The 16,844-nt window shown below is 38.6% G+C and overlaps 1 protein-coding gene across 3 annotated transcripts in view; it reads right to left on the bottom strand.

Moving 5' to 3' along the window:
* Positions 1-282: 282 nt before the first annotated feature.
* ZNF346 (zinc finger protein 346) overlaps positions 283-16,844 on the bottom strand; it is a 37,484-nt gene continuing 20,922 nt past the window's right edge. For all 3 annotated transcript variants that reach the window (XM_051979013.1, XM_051979012.1, XM_051979014.1), the window contains one exon: positions 283-3,979. Coding sequence is in view for 1 of the 3 variants with exons in the window: in XM_051979014.1 (XP_051834974.1) it covers positions 3,964-3,979 (16 nt within the window). In the remaining 2 variants the exon portion in view is untranslated. The remainder of the gene's footprint in view (positions 3,980-16,844) is intronic.

Genomic DNA, 16,844 nt, shown 5'->3' with positions numbered 1-16,844 from the left:
TTTTATCCAATGTGGTTGAAAGAGTCACTCAAAAACCCTTGGAAATATCATTTTTTGCTACAGAAGAGGCACTCACAGTAATCCTTCATCAAGGAGACAGTGTGATAGAGTGAGTCAACCTCCTGGCACAACCAGAACAAAGCTTTACTCCTTATCCAGTGCTTGTGGCTAGAATCTTATGAAAAGCCATTAAGCAAGTAGTACTTCTTATCTGGGATAAGACCTGACAAGATATACACCTTTTATATCAATGCACAAATTAATGTATGCTGTGAGACCATCCCAGAGTGGCAAATTTTATTAGCCATGGCTCCAAATTTTACACATGGGTCCCCATTAAAGATAACCCAGTTATACATAATTGGAAATGGGTTCTTGAAGAAAAGATTTCTAAAGTTCCTCTTAAAGGACCAACTATCTTTATAGATGCATCCAAACACAACATTTGTGTTGTATACTCTTGTGACTTAACTGTAAAGAGAGTAGTCAGAACTCCTTGTCAGTCCACTAAGCAGAATGAATTGTATGTAATCATTCTAGCTCTTACTTATTATCCAGGAGACATGAATATAATATCTGATTCGGCCTATTCAGTAGGTATGGTACAAAGAATTGCCACAACCCTAATAAAATTTGTAGCCTCTAATATATATCAACTCTTTAAGAAACTTCAAGAGCAAGTGAGAAAGCATTCAGGTAAGAGTTATATCTTGCATGTCCACTCTCAAAGTAGACTTCCAGGTCCTTTTTTTGGATGGTAATTCAAAGGCAGATAGCCTTCTAACTATGTTGGCCAATACTTCTTTATTGGAAGTCCAAGAATCCCATTCTAAATACCACCAGGCTGCTCAAGCTTTACATTTACAATTTGGGATAACAAAAGAGGAAGCTAGGAGCATAGTAAAAACCTGTACAGCTTGCCTTCCTTTCCACACTCCTATGCTCCCTCCAGGGAAGAAGCCTCATGGTTTGAGACCCAATGAAATGTAGCAAATGGATGTGACCCATTATAAATCTTTTGGTCATCTGTCTTTTATCCATGTTATAGTGGACACCTTTTCAGGATTCATTTTTGCAATACCAGCAGCAAAAGAGACAGCCCGAGGGGTCACTGAATTCCTTATACAAGCATTTGCAATGATGGGTATGCCACAAGCAATAAAAATAGATAATGGACCTGCATATACTTCTAAATGTTTTGCACACTTTTGTGCACAGTATAAGAATTTACACACCTTTAATCCTCAAGGACAGGTTATAGTAGAGAGGAGAAACAGAGACATTAAGACGCTCCTCCAAAAACAAAAGAAAGGGGGAGCCACGAGTAACCCTAGAGAATTTCTAAATTTAGCTCTATACAATTAACTTTTTGATTTTTGACAATGATGCACTGGTTCCAGCAGACAGGTTTTATTACCCACTGGAAGAGCAGTGTCCAGTGTGAGCAGCTCCAATTATCCTTAGATAATTGCTAGGTAATGTGGAGAGATCCAGAAAGTGGTGAATGGAATGGACCAGATAGGCTAACTGCTTGGGGGAGAGAGTTTGCTTGTATCTCTACAGATGGAGAAGGAATCAGATGGGTGCCAATGAGCCATATTCGCCTTGTCCATTGGAGAGAGACAAAGAAGATCCTTAAAATGAAGGATAAGACCCAAGAAATATCGGGTGGTTCCGTTGCTGACTGTGCCCACCACTGAATGAACATGGCAGTTATGGTATTTGACTCATGGACATCAAAAATTGTTAATGAGACTAATGTAGGACTTGAAAACCCTCAAGGAATCATTGGAATCCCTGAGACATGATAAGACTGTTGCAAGACTTCAAAATCGCAGGAATCGTTGGATTCCCTGAGACATGATAAGACTGTTGCAGGACTTCAAAAACTTGTAGAGATCATTGGAATCCCTGACACATGAAGTAATGGATAAAGATTGGTTATAGACTATCTCTTGGTTGTGGAAGGAGGTGTATGTGTGATTGTTATTTACATACCCTCCTTCTAGGACTTCTGGAAATCTTTTACAATACCATGTTGATTCATATTGTTTGTTATATCACTACTTTCATGTACAATTCATGTTTGTTACACCACATTGAGCCTGCATGGCTACGGGGAGTGTAATCACTAATAGCCTGTGCTTTATTAATATGTGCTTGTATAATATCTCCCATGCTGATGGGTTTGTGTATACCTATTTTTAATAAAATCCTTCAGCCTAGAAACCCACTAACAATATCTGGCTTGACTCCCCACTTACCTTTGGTGTTTTTCATCTTTCTTCCTGAGAAGTCAGGAAGGGTGTGATCACCTCCTTTTTGGGGTTCTCACCTCCCTGAGAAGTCAGGGATGGTGTGACCAACTACCTGTGTTCTTGTAATGGGCTGAGACTTGAGTTGATGCACTGAGGTCCTAAGCACGTGAGGCTACATAGTAATTGGACCATAGTCTATTAATATATATGCTTGGAGAAAGAATGGCCCCTGCCCACTCTTTGTGCAAGTCCTGATGTGTTGTATAGGAAATGACGATTTTGGTGGGTGGAGGCCGGGGAGTGGAAAGGGAAGCGGAAAGAGAGACTTCAGGCTGGTGTCTTGACACAGCTGCTCGCATTGCTATCGCAACGGCCCTTCACCTCCAATCCCCTTCTGCTAGCTGGCTTCCTGTCACAGCTGCCCATATTGCTATCGCAATCCTTCTTTACCTCTACTGAGAATTCTCTCTACTGAGAATAAAAATTGACGATTTCTCCCTTAACCTGAATTCCTGACTCCGGCTGATTTTAAATAAGTGGTCATCACATCTAAAACAAAAGAAAGTGGGAAGTTTATGCCATCCAAAATATGTTCCCAATCATCTTTGCTATTATCTGTTGACTTCCTTAGTGTCTCTTCCCACTTTTCTTTATGAATTGACTTAGTCTTCCTTTTCCTCAGTCATTATCCTTAGAGACTTTAATGTCCATGTTGATGATCTTTGCAACAATGTCTTTATGCTTCCTTGAATTCACTCTTAGCAACCCCACAATGAGTCTCTTTCAGTAATGTAAAGTGGAAAGGGCAACAAATTTGGAGTCAAAGATCTAAGTCAAAGATGTTAAATTTACTGTTTATCAATAAATATTAGTTTTAAATAAATTTTTAAAAAGCGGCCTTTCAGGGTAATCACATCCTCACCATGCGAAACTGCTAGACTTCCATGTTCCCAAACTCTGAAATTCATCTTTGATCATGATCTGTTATCCTTTCCCTGCACTGCTCACTTCCACTTCCAATTTTCCTTTCATCTTTTTTTTGTCCTAATCCTCACTTTCCACCCCTTAGTTTTTTCCTATTTTCCTAATCTATAAATTCCGTTTTGACTATTGTCCTTTTCTGCTCAATCTTGACTCTATGATAAGCCATTTTAGTAATGACTTTTCTTTTATCCTTGATTCCTTTGTCCTTAGCCTTCCAACATTCTTGCTTTGCTAAGCTCAACCATGAGCAACTCTTATCATGTAGTGCCTTCTTTTCTACTTACAAACCACTCAAGTTTGTCAAAATGTCCAAAAGTTGCTAACTGGGATCAACCACAAAAAACCACCTAATCTCAACTGGGCCCTTACTGGTATAGTCTTGCTGTTAAAATGGCTATTATATACTATCTCTCTCTTTAAGCCTCCAACATCATATTTCTTCTTTACGAGGTAACCTTCTCTCATACTTTGAGAAAATTGAGGCCATAGGATATGAATTTCCTTCCTCCACAATTTATAAACTACATCTTTGAAAACTTTCTCTTCCTTAAATTTTGTGAGGAAGAAGTGACTCCTTTTCCTTGACAAGGAATTAACCTGTCTATACCGTCAATCCCACTTCTTTTCATTCTTCATGACCTTGTTCCATTAGATATTATGTCCAACTCAAGTATCTTCAGTCCTTCTTGGTTTACTCCTTTCCTATTATCCATGGAATTGCTCAGATCTCTTCCATCCTAAAACAAAACAAAGCAAAATAAAACCAAACAAAAACAACAAAAAGCTTTTTTTATTCTACTGCTACCTTAAGCTATTGATTTAATCCTCTTGCCTTAACCACTAAAATTCTAAAATGATTAGTTTACTCTCACTTCTTCTACTTTACCTTTCCACTCATTCTTCAAAATCCTATATTCCAGTTTCTATTCTCTTCTCTATTGCAACTATTCTCTCCAATGACTTAATTACCAAATCTAATGTTTTTACCTTCTGTCCCTATCTTCCTTGAACTCTTAGTAGCATATGCCATTGTTAACTATTCCTGAGATATTCTCTTTTATATTACTGCTTCCTGTGGCACGTATCTCTTCAGCCACTTCTTCTATACCTTCCTCCTGCTCCTTAATGGGTCCTAGATTCTCTTCCTGCTTATACCATCTCTTGGCAATCTTCTCTATTCCCAGCATTTAGATCATTTCTTCTATATAGATATCCTCAAAACAAATCTCTCTCTTTAGTTGAATCACACATCACTTATCTGCTGCCATACATCTAGCTTCATCTAGATTCAACTGGCACTCAAAACTCATGCCTTTCTTCCCAATCCAACTTCTCCTAAATTCCTTGTTTCTGTTGATAGTATTCCCATCTTCTCTTTGCCTCTTATTCCTTTATCTTACTTTCCAACTGTCAGGAGTCCAGTCAATTATTGATATATTTTGTTTCTATATCATCTTTATTTTCATATATATCCTTTCTTTTCACCTATTCAGCAAGCCATCTCTTATATAAAATATGAAGAAGAGGAAAAAATAGTGATTTAACAAAAATTAATCAACACATGATAGGAATGTGAGAGTATTCGATGTTCCATACCTACAGACACACTTCCCCACCTCAGCACAGAAGGGAAAGAAATACATTTTCTCCTCTTTTTTTCCAGAGCCACACTTCATCCATCCCCTTTTCTTCACTTATACTACCACCACTTGTTTATCATCTTTTTTTGAAAAAAATATTTTATTACTTTATTTTTTCTCTTCCTAGACTTTCCTAATAACTTCTTAATTGCACAAGCAATCTTATTAATATTCTTCTGATCAAGGCACACCTCTTCTAAAATTAGACTCCAAAAGGTCTTATCTTAAGGCATAGACTCCTCTTTAGAGCTAATTAGCATTTAGTAGGCGAGGTAGTGATGGTTGAAACCCAATAAGGCTTCATCAAGGACAACTTATGCCACATGATTTTTATTTTCTCTTTGACAGGATTACTAGACTGGCAAATCAAGGGAATTCTAGAGACATGGTTTACCTAGTGTTCAACAAAACTTTTAATATAATAATCTAGATTAGGAAGACATGTAAATTCTTGCTTGCTTTTTTTTTTTTTTTTTTTTGTATTTGTAGCTCTAGTCCGTTAGCCAGTCTATAATTCTTTAAGTACCTAAGATTATGAATGAATGAATAAATATTAGTATATACTCACCATATGCAAAGCAATGTGCTAAATGCTGGGAACACAAATAGAAAAGTAAAACAATCCCTTCTCCTCAAGGAACTCATATACTAAGATAGGAGACACCACCTTTGGATATAAGCCTGTCACAAAGTAAGTGCTTAATAAGATGCTTGTTGATAGGTTGATGCTATTCTTGTGAATAATAATAATAATGTCAATAATGATAAGAACTAGCCAGCATGTATACAGTGCCTACTATGTGTAGCAGGTACTGTGCTGAGGACTTTTACAAATATTATCACATTTAATCCCTACAACTTTGGGGAGTAGTCACTATTATTAGCAACACTTTCCAGTTGAGGAAACAGACCAGCAGAAGCTAAGTGAGTTTCCCATAGAGCTAGTGTTTGAGGCTGGATTTGAACTCAATTTCCTGACCTTAATGTCCTAAATAGTGAGACAGGCCTGAAAGGGAAGAACAACAATAGCTTCTGAAATCCAGACCCAGCACTCTCTCTACTGCACCACCTAGCTGCCAATATGAAGTTATGGATTTAATTAGAGGTTCTTAAAATTTTTCAAGTCGTGACCCCTTTTTCCCTGAGAAATTTTTACTTGACCCCAGGTATATAAGTATTTAAATAGATAAACAATTCTAACACATACTGATAATTTCATCCCCATATGGGATCTCGACTCACAGTGTAAGAAGCTGGTGGATAAATGATAGTACAGTGAGATGCAGAAGAGGTAGAATGACAAGACTCAAAGATTATTTAATAAATCAATTGATGTCAGCTTGAAGGTATTTAGTGCTGAGTCCCTTGGACCTGTTCTGCTCAAAATTTTCATCAGTGGTTTAGAGAAAAGTACAAAGAATAAGTATCTTTATCAAATCTGAGGATGACAAAAGCTAGAAGGGACAGCCAATACATACATTGGATAACAAAATCAGGATCCCCCAAAGATCTTGAAAATCTAGAAAAGGAATGAACCTATGATGTATACAACAATTTTGCCTGAAAAGATGTAAAGCCCTGTTAGTAGACCTCTGAATAAGTATGAACATTTTATAAATTTGAAATTATCCAAATAAAGTGACTTAAAATGTCTCTACCCTTTGAACCAGCATTAGGCTTATACCCTTCAGGAAGATAAAAAGTCTCACATATGTCAAAATATTTATAGAGGCTTTTTTGTGGTAGTAAAGAAATGGAAAAAATGTAGATGCTCACCAATAAAGGACTAAGCAAATTTTGGACATAAATTTAATGGACCCTGACTGTGCTGTAAGAAAAGACAAATATGATGAATAAAGAGAAGTAGGTAAAGATCTGAATGAATTGATGTAGAGTGAAGTGAGCAAAGCCAAGAAAACATCTGATGATGACAATGTAAGTGGAAAGAACTAGGGCCACTAAACAATCAAAAATGAATGTTACAAAATTATAAAGCTTTAAAAATAGAAGCCACCTTTCTCCATTCCTCTACTTCCCCTTGTGCCCTCATGTAAAGTCTATGGGCTTTCAGATTTTTTCAAGACATGGATCTGTTATGCTCATTCTTTTCCTCGTTTTCTTTTTACAAATTTTTGTTATATGAGATGGCTTAGTGGAAGGGGGGGAAAGAAGGAAAAAAGTAGAAATGTCATTAATATAAAAGCAAAAGATTTTTTTAAAAAAAGGAAAAATCTCTAGACTTTAGTGGACTACAAAATGAATGAGTTAACTTGGCATTCAAGAAGACTTGATTCTATGCTGCACTTTGGCAGAAATAGTGCTGGTATAATATCAAAATAAAGGAGAGTATAAGTTAATTCTGTTGGACTTTGCCCTGTTTAGATCACTTTGGGAGCGTTGTGTTCAGTTTTGGGTTAGTCACTGATAAGCTTGTATCCAGAGGAACAGATTTAGGAAGAAAGGACATGATAAGTTGTTAGACAATCTGCTTGGCCTCAGGAGGTAAAACTTGGAGCACTGTATGAAAGTTGCAGAGCTAGGTTTCAGTCAGCTACAACGAAGAACTAGCTGAGTTAAATGGATAGAGCACTGGGCCTTGAAGTCAGGAAGACCAGAATTCAAATTCAGCCTCCAGATACTTAATTAGCTGAGTAATCCTGAGCAAATTACTTAAATCTCAGAATGCCTGAGTTTTTCTCATCCATGAAATGGAGAAGCTTCTGCCAATGAAGTTTGGGATTTCTTCTGTGACTTGGGTTTTGTAAAGCCTTGAGTATTTTAAGTCACTCAAGCCAACAGGTCTTACTGACTCAGATGGCAGCTCTAATAAGCTACATTGCCTTCTCATTCAAAACATATTAAATTGCATTGGGAGGTAGTCTATAGATACTCGTTTGATTCTTCAGTCAAAGGCTGGGTGATCACATCTTGGCCATTCAGATTTGGATCCAAATGGGCAGCCTGAGATCCTGTGCTCTATTCTAGTCAAACCAGTTTTTGAACTATGGTCATCCTGCCCTCCCCTCTCTCTGTCCTTGCTCAGGCTATTACCGCCCAATGCCTAGAATAAACTCTCCCTGGCCATTTCCATCTGTTAAAGTATCTTACTTTATTTAAGGACCAATTCAGATGCCACCTTTTCCAGGAGGCTTTCTCCTATTTCTACCTCAGTGAAAGTGATCCATTCCTCTCCAGAGTTCTCTCAGAACCTTTCTTTGCCTGGATGTTCCCCTTTATCCTCATCTTCTTTTTACTTTGTATAAATTGCGTAATTCTCATTAGACTGTAAATTTCTTGAGAACAAGATTTTTGTTATATATAAAAATAAACATACATATATGTGTATCTGTATGCATTTGTTTTCACTACTACATTGTCATGTTCAGAATAGATGTGCAGTTAAATTTGCTGAAATCAAATGATTTCCAAAAAGGAAAGGGGTGGGCACTGAGTTAAGGCCAAGGCCTTAACTTAACCAGGGAGCTATTGGGATGGGAGCTGAGAGGTCTACTCTGAGGGAGCTAGGGCTCTAGTTTCCTGAGGTAAGAGTTTCCCTTTGCTCCCTGAAAGACGTTTCCTTAAAATGACTTTAGTCTGGCCCCTCCTATGTGGTTCTTATTGGCTAAGTGAGCCTTCATCCCTTCTTCCATCCCAAGCTTGCTTTTGGAGTAGGCTGGGCTGCTGGAGGACTCACAGCCTCTTCTGGCTGACAGCAACCTGAGATACTTCCAGTTTGGACTCCAGAGTAGTCCAAGTCTCCTAGCCTGACCCTATCCCAAGTACCACAGGTTAGGTCCTTCCTGGAATTTGGGGAGGGAGGAGGTAAAAGAGAAGGGAGGGAGAAGTTGGATAGTCTAGATGGTCTTTCCCCATATTTATAACCAGAGCCAGAAAAAAACAAAACCCCTTCATATGTTTGATCCTGCTATAGTGGCTGCTGCCTTCGTCTCCTGAATACTGCTGCCTTCGTCTCCTGAATAGAAGTCTTCCCAGATTAGCATGCACCCACAAAGGTTCCTTTCCTTGAGCCCTCTCCTTTAGTGTTCCCATTCTCCTATCCCCAGGGCTTTATCTCACCCCTCCCTTTGGTAGCAGGGCCCCAACACTATCAGAGGGGACACAATAGCTCTTCAGAATCGAGGCCTCCTTTCCCTTCTCTTCTCCTCCCTCCCCTCCCAGATTTTTCCTGTTGTTCTTGCTCCCTTCTGATAGGGACAGGAGAGGCTCTCAGGGGAATGGAGGTTTCTTGGGAGGAAAATCTGAGTTCTAACGTGGCCTTATATCCAATGGTCTTTAGAAAAGTCACTAGGATAGATTTATCTGTTTCTCCTTTTGTGGAGAGAAATTCTTATCTTCACCTCCCTATAAGAGGAAGGAATCAGGTGCTGATCAGGGAGTCCTTCTTTACCCTTGGACTGGACTTGTGAATGTGGGTAAGGGTTTCTCTACGAGGAGGTGGTCACAGTCAGCTTCTGAGTCCGGCCTTGGTGCCAACAGTATTGCTTTGGATGGCAGCTGGCTCTGATGGCCATCTTGGGAGACACTGACTTATTTCAGAGCAGGAAGTTACTTGCTTGCCCAGCTCCAGTCCTTTAGCCTCAACCCGAGTCCCAGGGCAGGAGCCACTCTGGTCCATGCCCTTGTGAGCTTTGAAGCCTGGCCCAGGACTCCCAGTTTCCTGCCCTGCTAGATAAGGTTCTGCCTTTATGGATCACAGCATAACACCAGGCCCTCTCTCACTTCTACTCAATCTCTAGGAAGAGTCATCTAGAGATCCCCAAAGGCAAGTCATCTCACTACTTTTCTTTCTTTGCTACTAGGGTGTGTGGGTAGGCTAGATTAGGACAATCTCCGAGCTCTCTGCCTCTGTGGAACCTCCTTTTTTAAGGAGTCCTTGTGGAGCTATGCCTTCTCCAATACCAGATCCAAAAACTGGTTCTGTTTATATCCTTAAGAATAGGAAATTTTTTTACTTGTCTCTAAAGATTATCTTCTTCATCCTCTTCCTCTGGGCACATCTGCATCCAATTTCTACATGGAGTCAGCAAAGCCACAAAGGATGGAAGGAGCTTCCTCAAACCACTAACACTAGTGTGGAGACAAAGAGGCTGAGGGTCTGGCCAAGTTCTTACAGGGGCAGTTCACGAGTGGGAAGGGAAGGGAGGATGGGCAGTAACTTCCAGTAGGTTCAGATGTCTCACAAAGTCACAGACTCTTTATGTCAAGGTGATCAGCACTATATGGTGGAAAGGAAAAGTATTTTCAGTCAGATGACATAGGTTCAAACTCTCTAACACTGTTGGTGTGATCTTATGCAAGTCATCTTTCTGACCTTCAGTTTCCTCGACAATGACTAGGTCTCTATGACTTCTAAGGGTCTGTCTCTCTTTGCCCTAAACCAATGATCTTATGCACTTTTATGTACAGTGAACAAGATCCCTGAAGCAGAGAGTCCTTTTGTCAGACTGTGGGTCCCAGTTCTTGTTTTGAAAAATATGATCACTCTATCTGAAGACTACGGGGAGGGGGAATAACCCATTCTCAAAGATTCATTATTTCAGCTGGAAGGATGTAGAAGGTTAGAATCAGAAAAGATCTTGACATATGGAACATAGACCATTAAGTCAATTGGAGATTCTGAGGTACAAAGAATCACAGAATTTCAGAGATGAAAGGTCCCCCTTTTCAATTTTCCAAATGAATAAACTGGAGGCTAGATCAATAAAATAACTTGTCACATAGGTAGCAAGGGGACAGAATGGGGGTTTAGACTTTGTGATTTTCTTTCCAATATATCAATGCACCTCTCTAATTTGGAAAAAAAAAAAAAAAAGACACCTTCCATTAAAAGAGATTGGAATCCTGAAATGGTTGTGATTAAAGAGGGTGGAGAAAAGTGATCTTTAAAGTTTCTTCTACTTCTAAGTCTATCCTTCTGTGACAGAGAAAAGAGTAGCCTTAGACAAGAGTTGCTTGGTGGCAGTAAGGTGGCTAGGAAGGTCTGTCTCCTTCATAGTTACATCCTCGACCTGCTGCTTCTTCGTCCTGGGCTTGAATTTGATGTCTCCAGTTGTAGTTAGCCTAATAATTCTCTGCCTTAGACCTAGCCAGGAGAGTGTGAAGGGGAAGAGTGGGAGAAGATGGAATTTTACCAAAGCTAATCCTGGAGAAAGAGAAGGCCTGGACCAAGGCAGTGGAGAAACTATGGCTGAGACCTAGGGCTGAGATACTGTTTCTTACCTTTCCTGTTGCTGGTAATGTAGTTGGATGATTGCAATCCTGAGAGATGAGCCCTCAGTCTGGCCTGGCTTCAGGATTTTTGTCATGGAATCATAGTCTGTCTGAGGCAGAAAGGGGCTTAGAAATCTAATTTAATCCCCTTGTTGGACACTATATACATACAAAGGCAAGGTGGTATAGTGGAAAGAACACTAGATTTGGAGTCAGAAGACTTCAATTCTGAATCTTATTAGCTGTGTCACTTTGGCTAAGCTACTTTGCTTTGGGTCCTATAAGTTTCAGTCCTATAAGTGAATATTCACAGGGCCCTGACTTGATCAGAGCAGGAAAAACACAAAGCATAGCCAGGTATTCTATATACTCCCAACTCCAATCTCAGTGGTTCAGTCTTCTCTCTTCCCACTTTGTCTCTGAGGGCTTGGATTTAAGCCATTGGTTCTCATAGTGTGGTCTGGAATTCTGGAGGATCCTCAGACACATTTAAGGAATCTATTTTGCTTATTAAACTATGTATCCCATTTCTAAATGCACAGCTACATAAAGCTGTATTTTCTTCATATAGTTCAACCAAAACAACACATTGCAACAGATTGAATGCAGAAGCAGATATGAGAATCCAATTATCTTCTATTAAAACAGACATTAAAACGATTTGCCAAAAAAAAAAAAAAAAAAAAAAAAAAGGTAAAACAATACCACTCTTCTAATATACATTTTTTTTTTTTTTGCTTTGGAAAATAGTTATTTTTCATAATACATTATTAAGTATTTTAAAAAATTACCAGTTTTAATTTCTAACATGATAAATATAGACATAGCCCACACAAACAATAACTCTTTGGGGTCCTCAATAATTTTTAAGAGTGCAAAGGGGTCCTAAAACCAAAGAGTTTGAGAATCTTAGATTAGGTTATTGGTAGACACCTGAACCACCTTATCCTCCTGAACTCCAAGATAAGTAAGGCTTGAAGTAGGGAAAAGGCAGGAATGGGAGTGGGAGTTAGGGAAGAAAAGAGAGAAGGACTCCCAGAAAGTAGCACTGGACCAGGAATTTGGAGATCAGCTCTCTCACTATGAGACATTGGGCGAATCCCCTTCCCTTCTCTAGGTCTCAGTTTCTCATCTAAAAGCTAGGGCCGTGGAACTGGATGCTTTCTTGAGGATTTTCCAGTTTTGCTTGGGGTAAATGGGGGTGGGGGAGGAAAACAATGGGTAGTGGTAGAATGCTTTATTATTGGGCCATGGGTGCCCTCTGGTGGTCACCAGGAGACTTGACTGGTCCATACTTCAAGATCCCTTCACAAGGTAAAGGAGCATCTTTAAAGGAAGCTTTGGTCAACTCATCACTGCAACTGATAGACCTTTATGAATGTAGCCAGGGAGTGTAGGCTGGGTGTGAAAATATCAGTCCATTCTCATGACTGTCAAAACCTCACCAGCCTGCATTTTGGCATTACCTTTCTGAACTCAGTACCCCCTCCATGCTATGATGAAGCAGGTCGTGAAGAATTTAGTTGGAGGCTCCTCCACATAATAATGTCAATAATCCACAGTTCTATAGCATCTTAAAGTTTACATTGCTGTCTATAAACAGCTCTAAGTTTCCACTCACAATCCTTGTGATTTCTTGGATCAAAACATCTTTTTCTACTAAAACACTTCTCTATATGTGTTCTGTCTTCTTTCAGATATTTTGAAAGATCAGTACTTTTAATGACCCTGAATGTCTCCCTGAAACAAAAGCCTTTCAATAGTCTTCCAGTAGTGCTACATGGAATATCAGTCTCCATGGAATTAAAAGTTGTAGGCTGTCCAAGGGACAATGGAGAAGTATATAATGGATATGAGTAAACTGTAACATATTAATAACAATTACATTGAGAAGTGGCATAAAGAATATAACCAGGAGAATATTTAAGCAGAATAGGAGGTGAACCAATTATGTAGAGAGATAACTAAATAGCTTAATACACTAGTATCTACAAATCACTTAACCCATCTGGGTCTCCATTTCTCATCTGTAAAATGAGGGGATAGGTCCTCTAACAGCCATTCCAGCTCTAAATCTATAATCCTATTATTCTTGTTCAGATACAGATTGGGCTAGAGGACCTCTAATGTCCCCTCTTATTTTACTTTTTTTTTTTTTTTCTATGACTGGCAGTAATATGGGTTAAAAAAAACTAAACTCACCATGCAATGCAAGGCTTGAATAAATTCAATCCAAATCCACCTAAAATTGGTTTAGACATTGTAGAGTATGGAAGGGATATATGCTATTATCTTTTAGAGTCACTGTGGGGTGAGGGTAGAATGCCTGGCCTCAGACAAGGTAGATTTTTACATACTGCTAATTCCCAAACTCTGGTACATTATTTCTCAATTTCTTCATTCTCTTCCTTTGTCAATAAAAACAACTTACTGTTATACTCTTATGGAGTTTGTGGAGATAAAAGTGAGGGAATGAAGAGAATGCCAACATCAGTAACAAAATAATGGTGGCCATAGCAGAAGGGGGACAGAGAAATAAAGATCAGGGCCAGCAAATCTATGCACCCAATGAGCCATGTAAAAACTCTGGCTAAGATCCACCATAGATGCTCCTTTTTTTCTCTGACAGGGGCAGATGGTGGCAGAGGGCAAAATCCCAGAAAGAACAATACCTTTTGTTTCAAGGTTCTGTCTTTGTTAATGGCCTACCCTGGCTGAGAATTTAGGCAATAGGAATTATCACAATAATGTAGAAAGGAGTGACAGGTTGTAGTTCTCCCACTGTGGCCTGTAGGAGAGGAAAAACTTATCACCGAGAATGTAGAGGTAGATTCAAAATTTGGTTGAAAGAAGAGACTAGGTCTAACTCTTAACCAGAAATTCATTAGGTTTGCAAGCTTGGGTTTTATAAAACAACCCTATATACAATCTTTATAAAAGAAATATAAAAAATTATCTTCCATTCTACCTATTGGTCAACTCTTATTAGCTATTCATATCTTAGTTTCAATGAAGCTGAACAGTTTATCTCCTTAAAACCTCTAAAAGATCAGAAGTCTTGCTTCTTGAACAATCTTGGGTGGGGCTTTGGGTATGCAAGTGTCTGGACTTGGAGTCAGAAGACTCATCCAAACCTCAACTCTTAACAATTTCTCACTATATGATCTTGGGTATAGCAACTTCTCTGAACCTCAAATTTCCCTTCTATAAAATCACCTTGCATCACCTACTTCATTGTTATTACTATCATGAAAATTTACAAAGCATATGTTACTATGAGAAGGTAGATAGACACTGATGACAAGTTGCCTAGCTTCAGGAACCATAGACATTAGGGCATATAGCTGATAATCGGTAGAAGCTTTGGCACAGAACACACACCCCTGGCAGTCAGAGGAGTCATTCTTTATTGGGAGGCCTCTTTCCCATGGGGCACAGAGTAGACACATCCATATACAAATGGCATTTCTTCACAAAGAAAGGAAGGATGGGGTTTTACAGGGAAGCAGAAAAGGCTTTGTAAATATACATATATATGTATATATCAGGCTTCCTCTGCATATATATCTTAAGAGTACTAAGGGAACCCTATTCTCTTCAAACTACCTTCCTTTAGTACATCCTAGAAGCTTGCTAGTCACAACAGAAAGAAATATCTTCTCCACTACAGGGACTGCCCCTTGCTACCTGTGGGACAGCTGCTTCCTACTAGCCAGCTTCAGGGTTAGAATTCGATTAGACAGGAGAATCACTTATGCAAGGCTGATTCTGCTAAGGACAAAGAAAAAAAGAAGAAGAGAACTTGAAAACTCAAAAAATGAAAATGTGAGAACAGGGGACTCAAAGAGGTTAGGAAGACAAAAGAAAGAAAGTTGAATGCATCTATAGTACATAGAAATATGAATGAAAACTTTGGATTTCAAGACCCCCACAGGCCACAGGAATTCTCCAGAGGAGTTGGCCACAACTAATAAGAAAAACAAAAGTTCAAGAAACTCATGTTTCTGAGAAGTCTGAAGAACAAAGAAAATTTAGTAGTGATTTGCACAGACTACATGACATTTGTCTGTCTGCCATGGCCAAGTAACAATTATCTATGTACAAAGTGCAGGCTGGTCTTTTTAAAAGACAAAAGTAAAGTGCGTTGAGGAACATCTGTTCTATCTCTATTATCAGGAAGAATGCAATCTTCCTTAAAAAACTGAAAAAAATTTAATATAAGGATAAAAAGGATCTGTAAAGACAGAGCTGGAAGATGGGAATGACAAGAGAAAGGGACGGACCAATGAGCACTTAGATGACACTCTTTCTATAGAGGAAAAGAGTAGGAGCTTTTGAGGAAGAACAAGGGAATGATGATAATAGATCCATAAATGCTGTCAGGTCAGAAAACTGTTAAGAGTCAAAAGAAAAAACAAATATTCAAAATATGTTACAGAGTACCCAGGCAGAGAGAGAAATCAGTTACATTTTGGAAACAGATCACAGGCTTGGCACTGTGGAATGTGAACACAGCAGTGATCATCTGGATTCCTCTTGCTGGAGTTCATACTTTATGAAAAGCAGAGCAGCAGTTAATAATTTCTTAGCTTGCACTAAGGATAATTTCATCCATAAAAAGATGGAGGAAGATGGGAAACTGCTATTCTGGATTAGACTTTTACCAAAAAGGAACTAGGTCCTAAAGAAGAGATGAGGGGAATCAAAAGGTAAATGACCACTTCATCTTCAATTTTGAAAAAAGCCAGGAAAACTGAGTAAAATTTGACATGCATGCAAAGTTCTTGGAACAAAGATTTTGAAAGATTCAGAAAAAGGATAGCTAGGATCCTTTGGACCAAAATCTGACAGGAGAAATCATAAGATTGAAATTCTGGACACATAAAAATAATTTTAATGAGGAGAAAGAGAAATGTGTAAACAAACAAACATATGCAACTTAGATTTTTAAAAAGATGCGTATAGAAAATGGAAATAAAATCAGGTAATAGAAAATGAATACAAAGCATGGCATGAGCCTTTAAGAATAATGTCAGGAACATCCAAGTTCAGAATGAGTTAAGAACTGTAGAAAAAACTAAAAATTGACCCCCTAAAGTTATTTTTAAAAAACTGAACTGAGGAAAACAATGATTAAAGACAAGAGAGGATTGCTGCTCAAAGTGGATGGGCTAATCAAAACTGACAAGACAAGGGAGAGAAAGAAAGGCTCCCCAACTCTTACTTTGTTTCTGCTTTGTCTGTCAAGGACAATGATCTCTGAATTGGAAAAGACTGAATAAAAATGACTAACAGGATGATAAGATTCAAAATAAGTAGGGAAAAAGTAAGAAAGTATCTATCTGCCCTTCAAGTTATCAGACTCAGATTAATTATATATCACAGAATTGATAGATTTGACTGCTGAATCACTGTTGTGAATCTTGGAAAGATCAAGATGAATGGGATAAATGCAACAAGACTGGAAAAAGGCAAATGTATGGATTTTTAAAAATGGATTATAGAATTGGAAAACTGTAGGCCAATAAGCATAATTTCAGTTTCTGCTGAAATTATGGAACATAATATTAAAGAGGTGGTTAAGAAATGCACAGAAAAGGAAGCCATGATCACAAAGAGCCAAGATGACTTCACGAAGAACAGATCATACTTGCTTTAATCTCATTTCCTTTTTTGGGATTTACTAAATTGATATTATCAGGGGAATACTATAAATTTAGTTGACCAAGAT

The sequence above is a fragment of the Antechinus flavipes genome, chromosome 2, assembly GCF_016432865.1.
Source record: "Antechinus flavipes isolate AdamAnt ecotype Samford, QLD, Australia chromosome 2, AdamAnt_v2, whole genome shotgun sequence".
In the NCBI taxonomy this organism is placed as follows: Eukaryota; Metazoa; Chordata; class Mammalia; order Dasyuromorphia; family Dasyuridae; genus Antechinus; species Antechinus flavipes.
The sequence above is the reverse complement of the archived record's forward strand: the minus strand, read 5'-3'. Positions and strand labels throughout refer to the sequence as shown.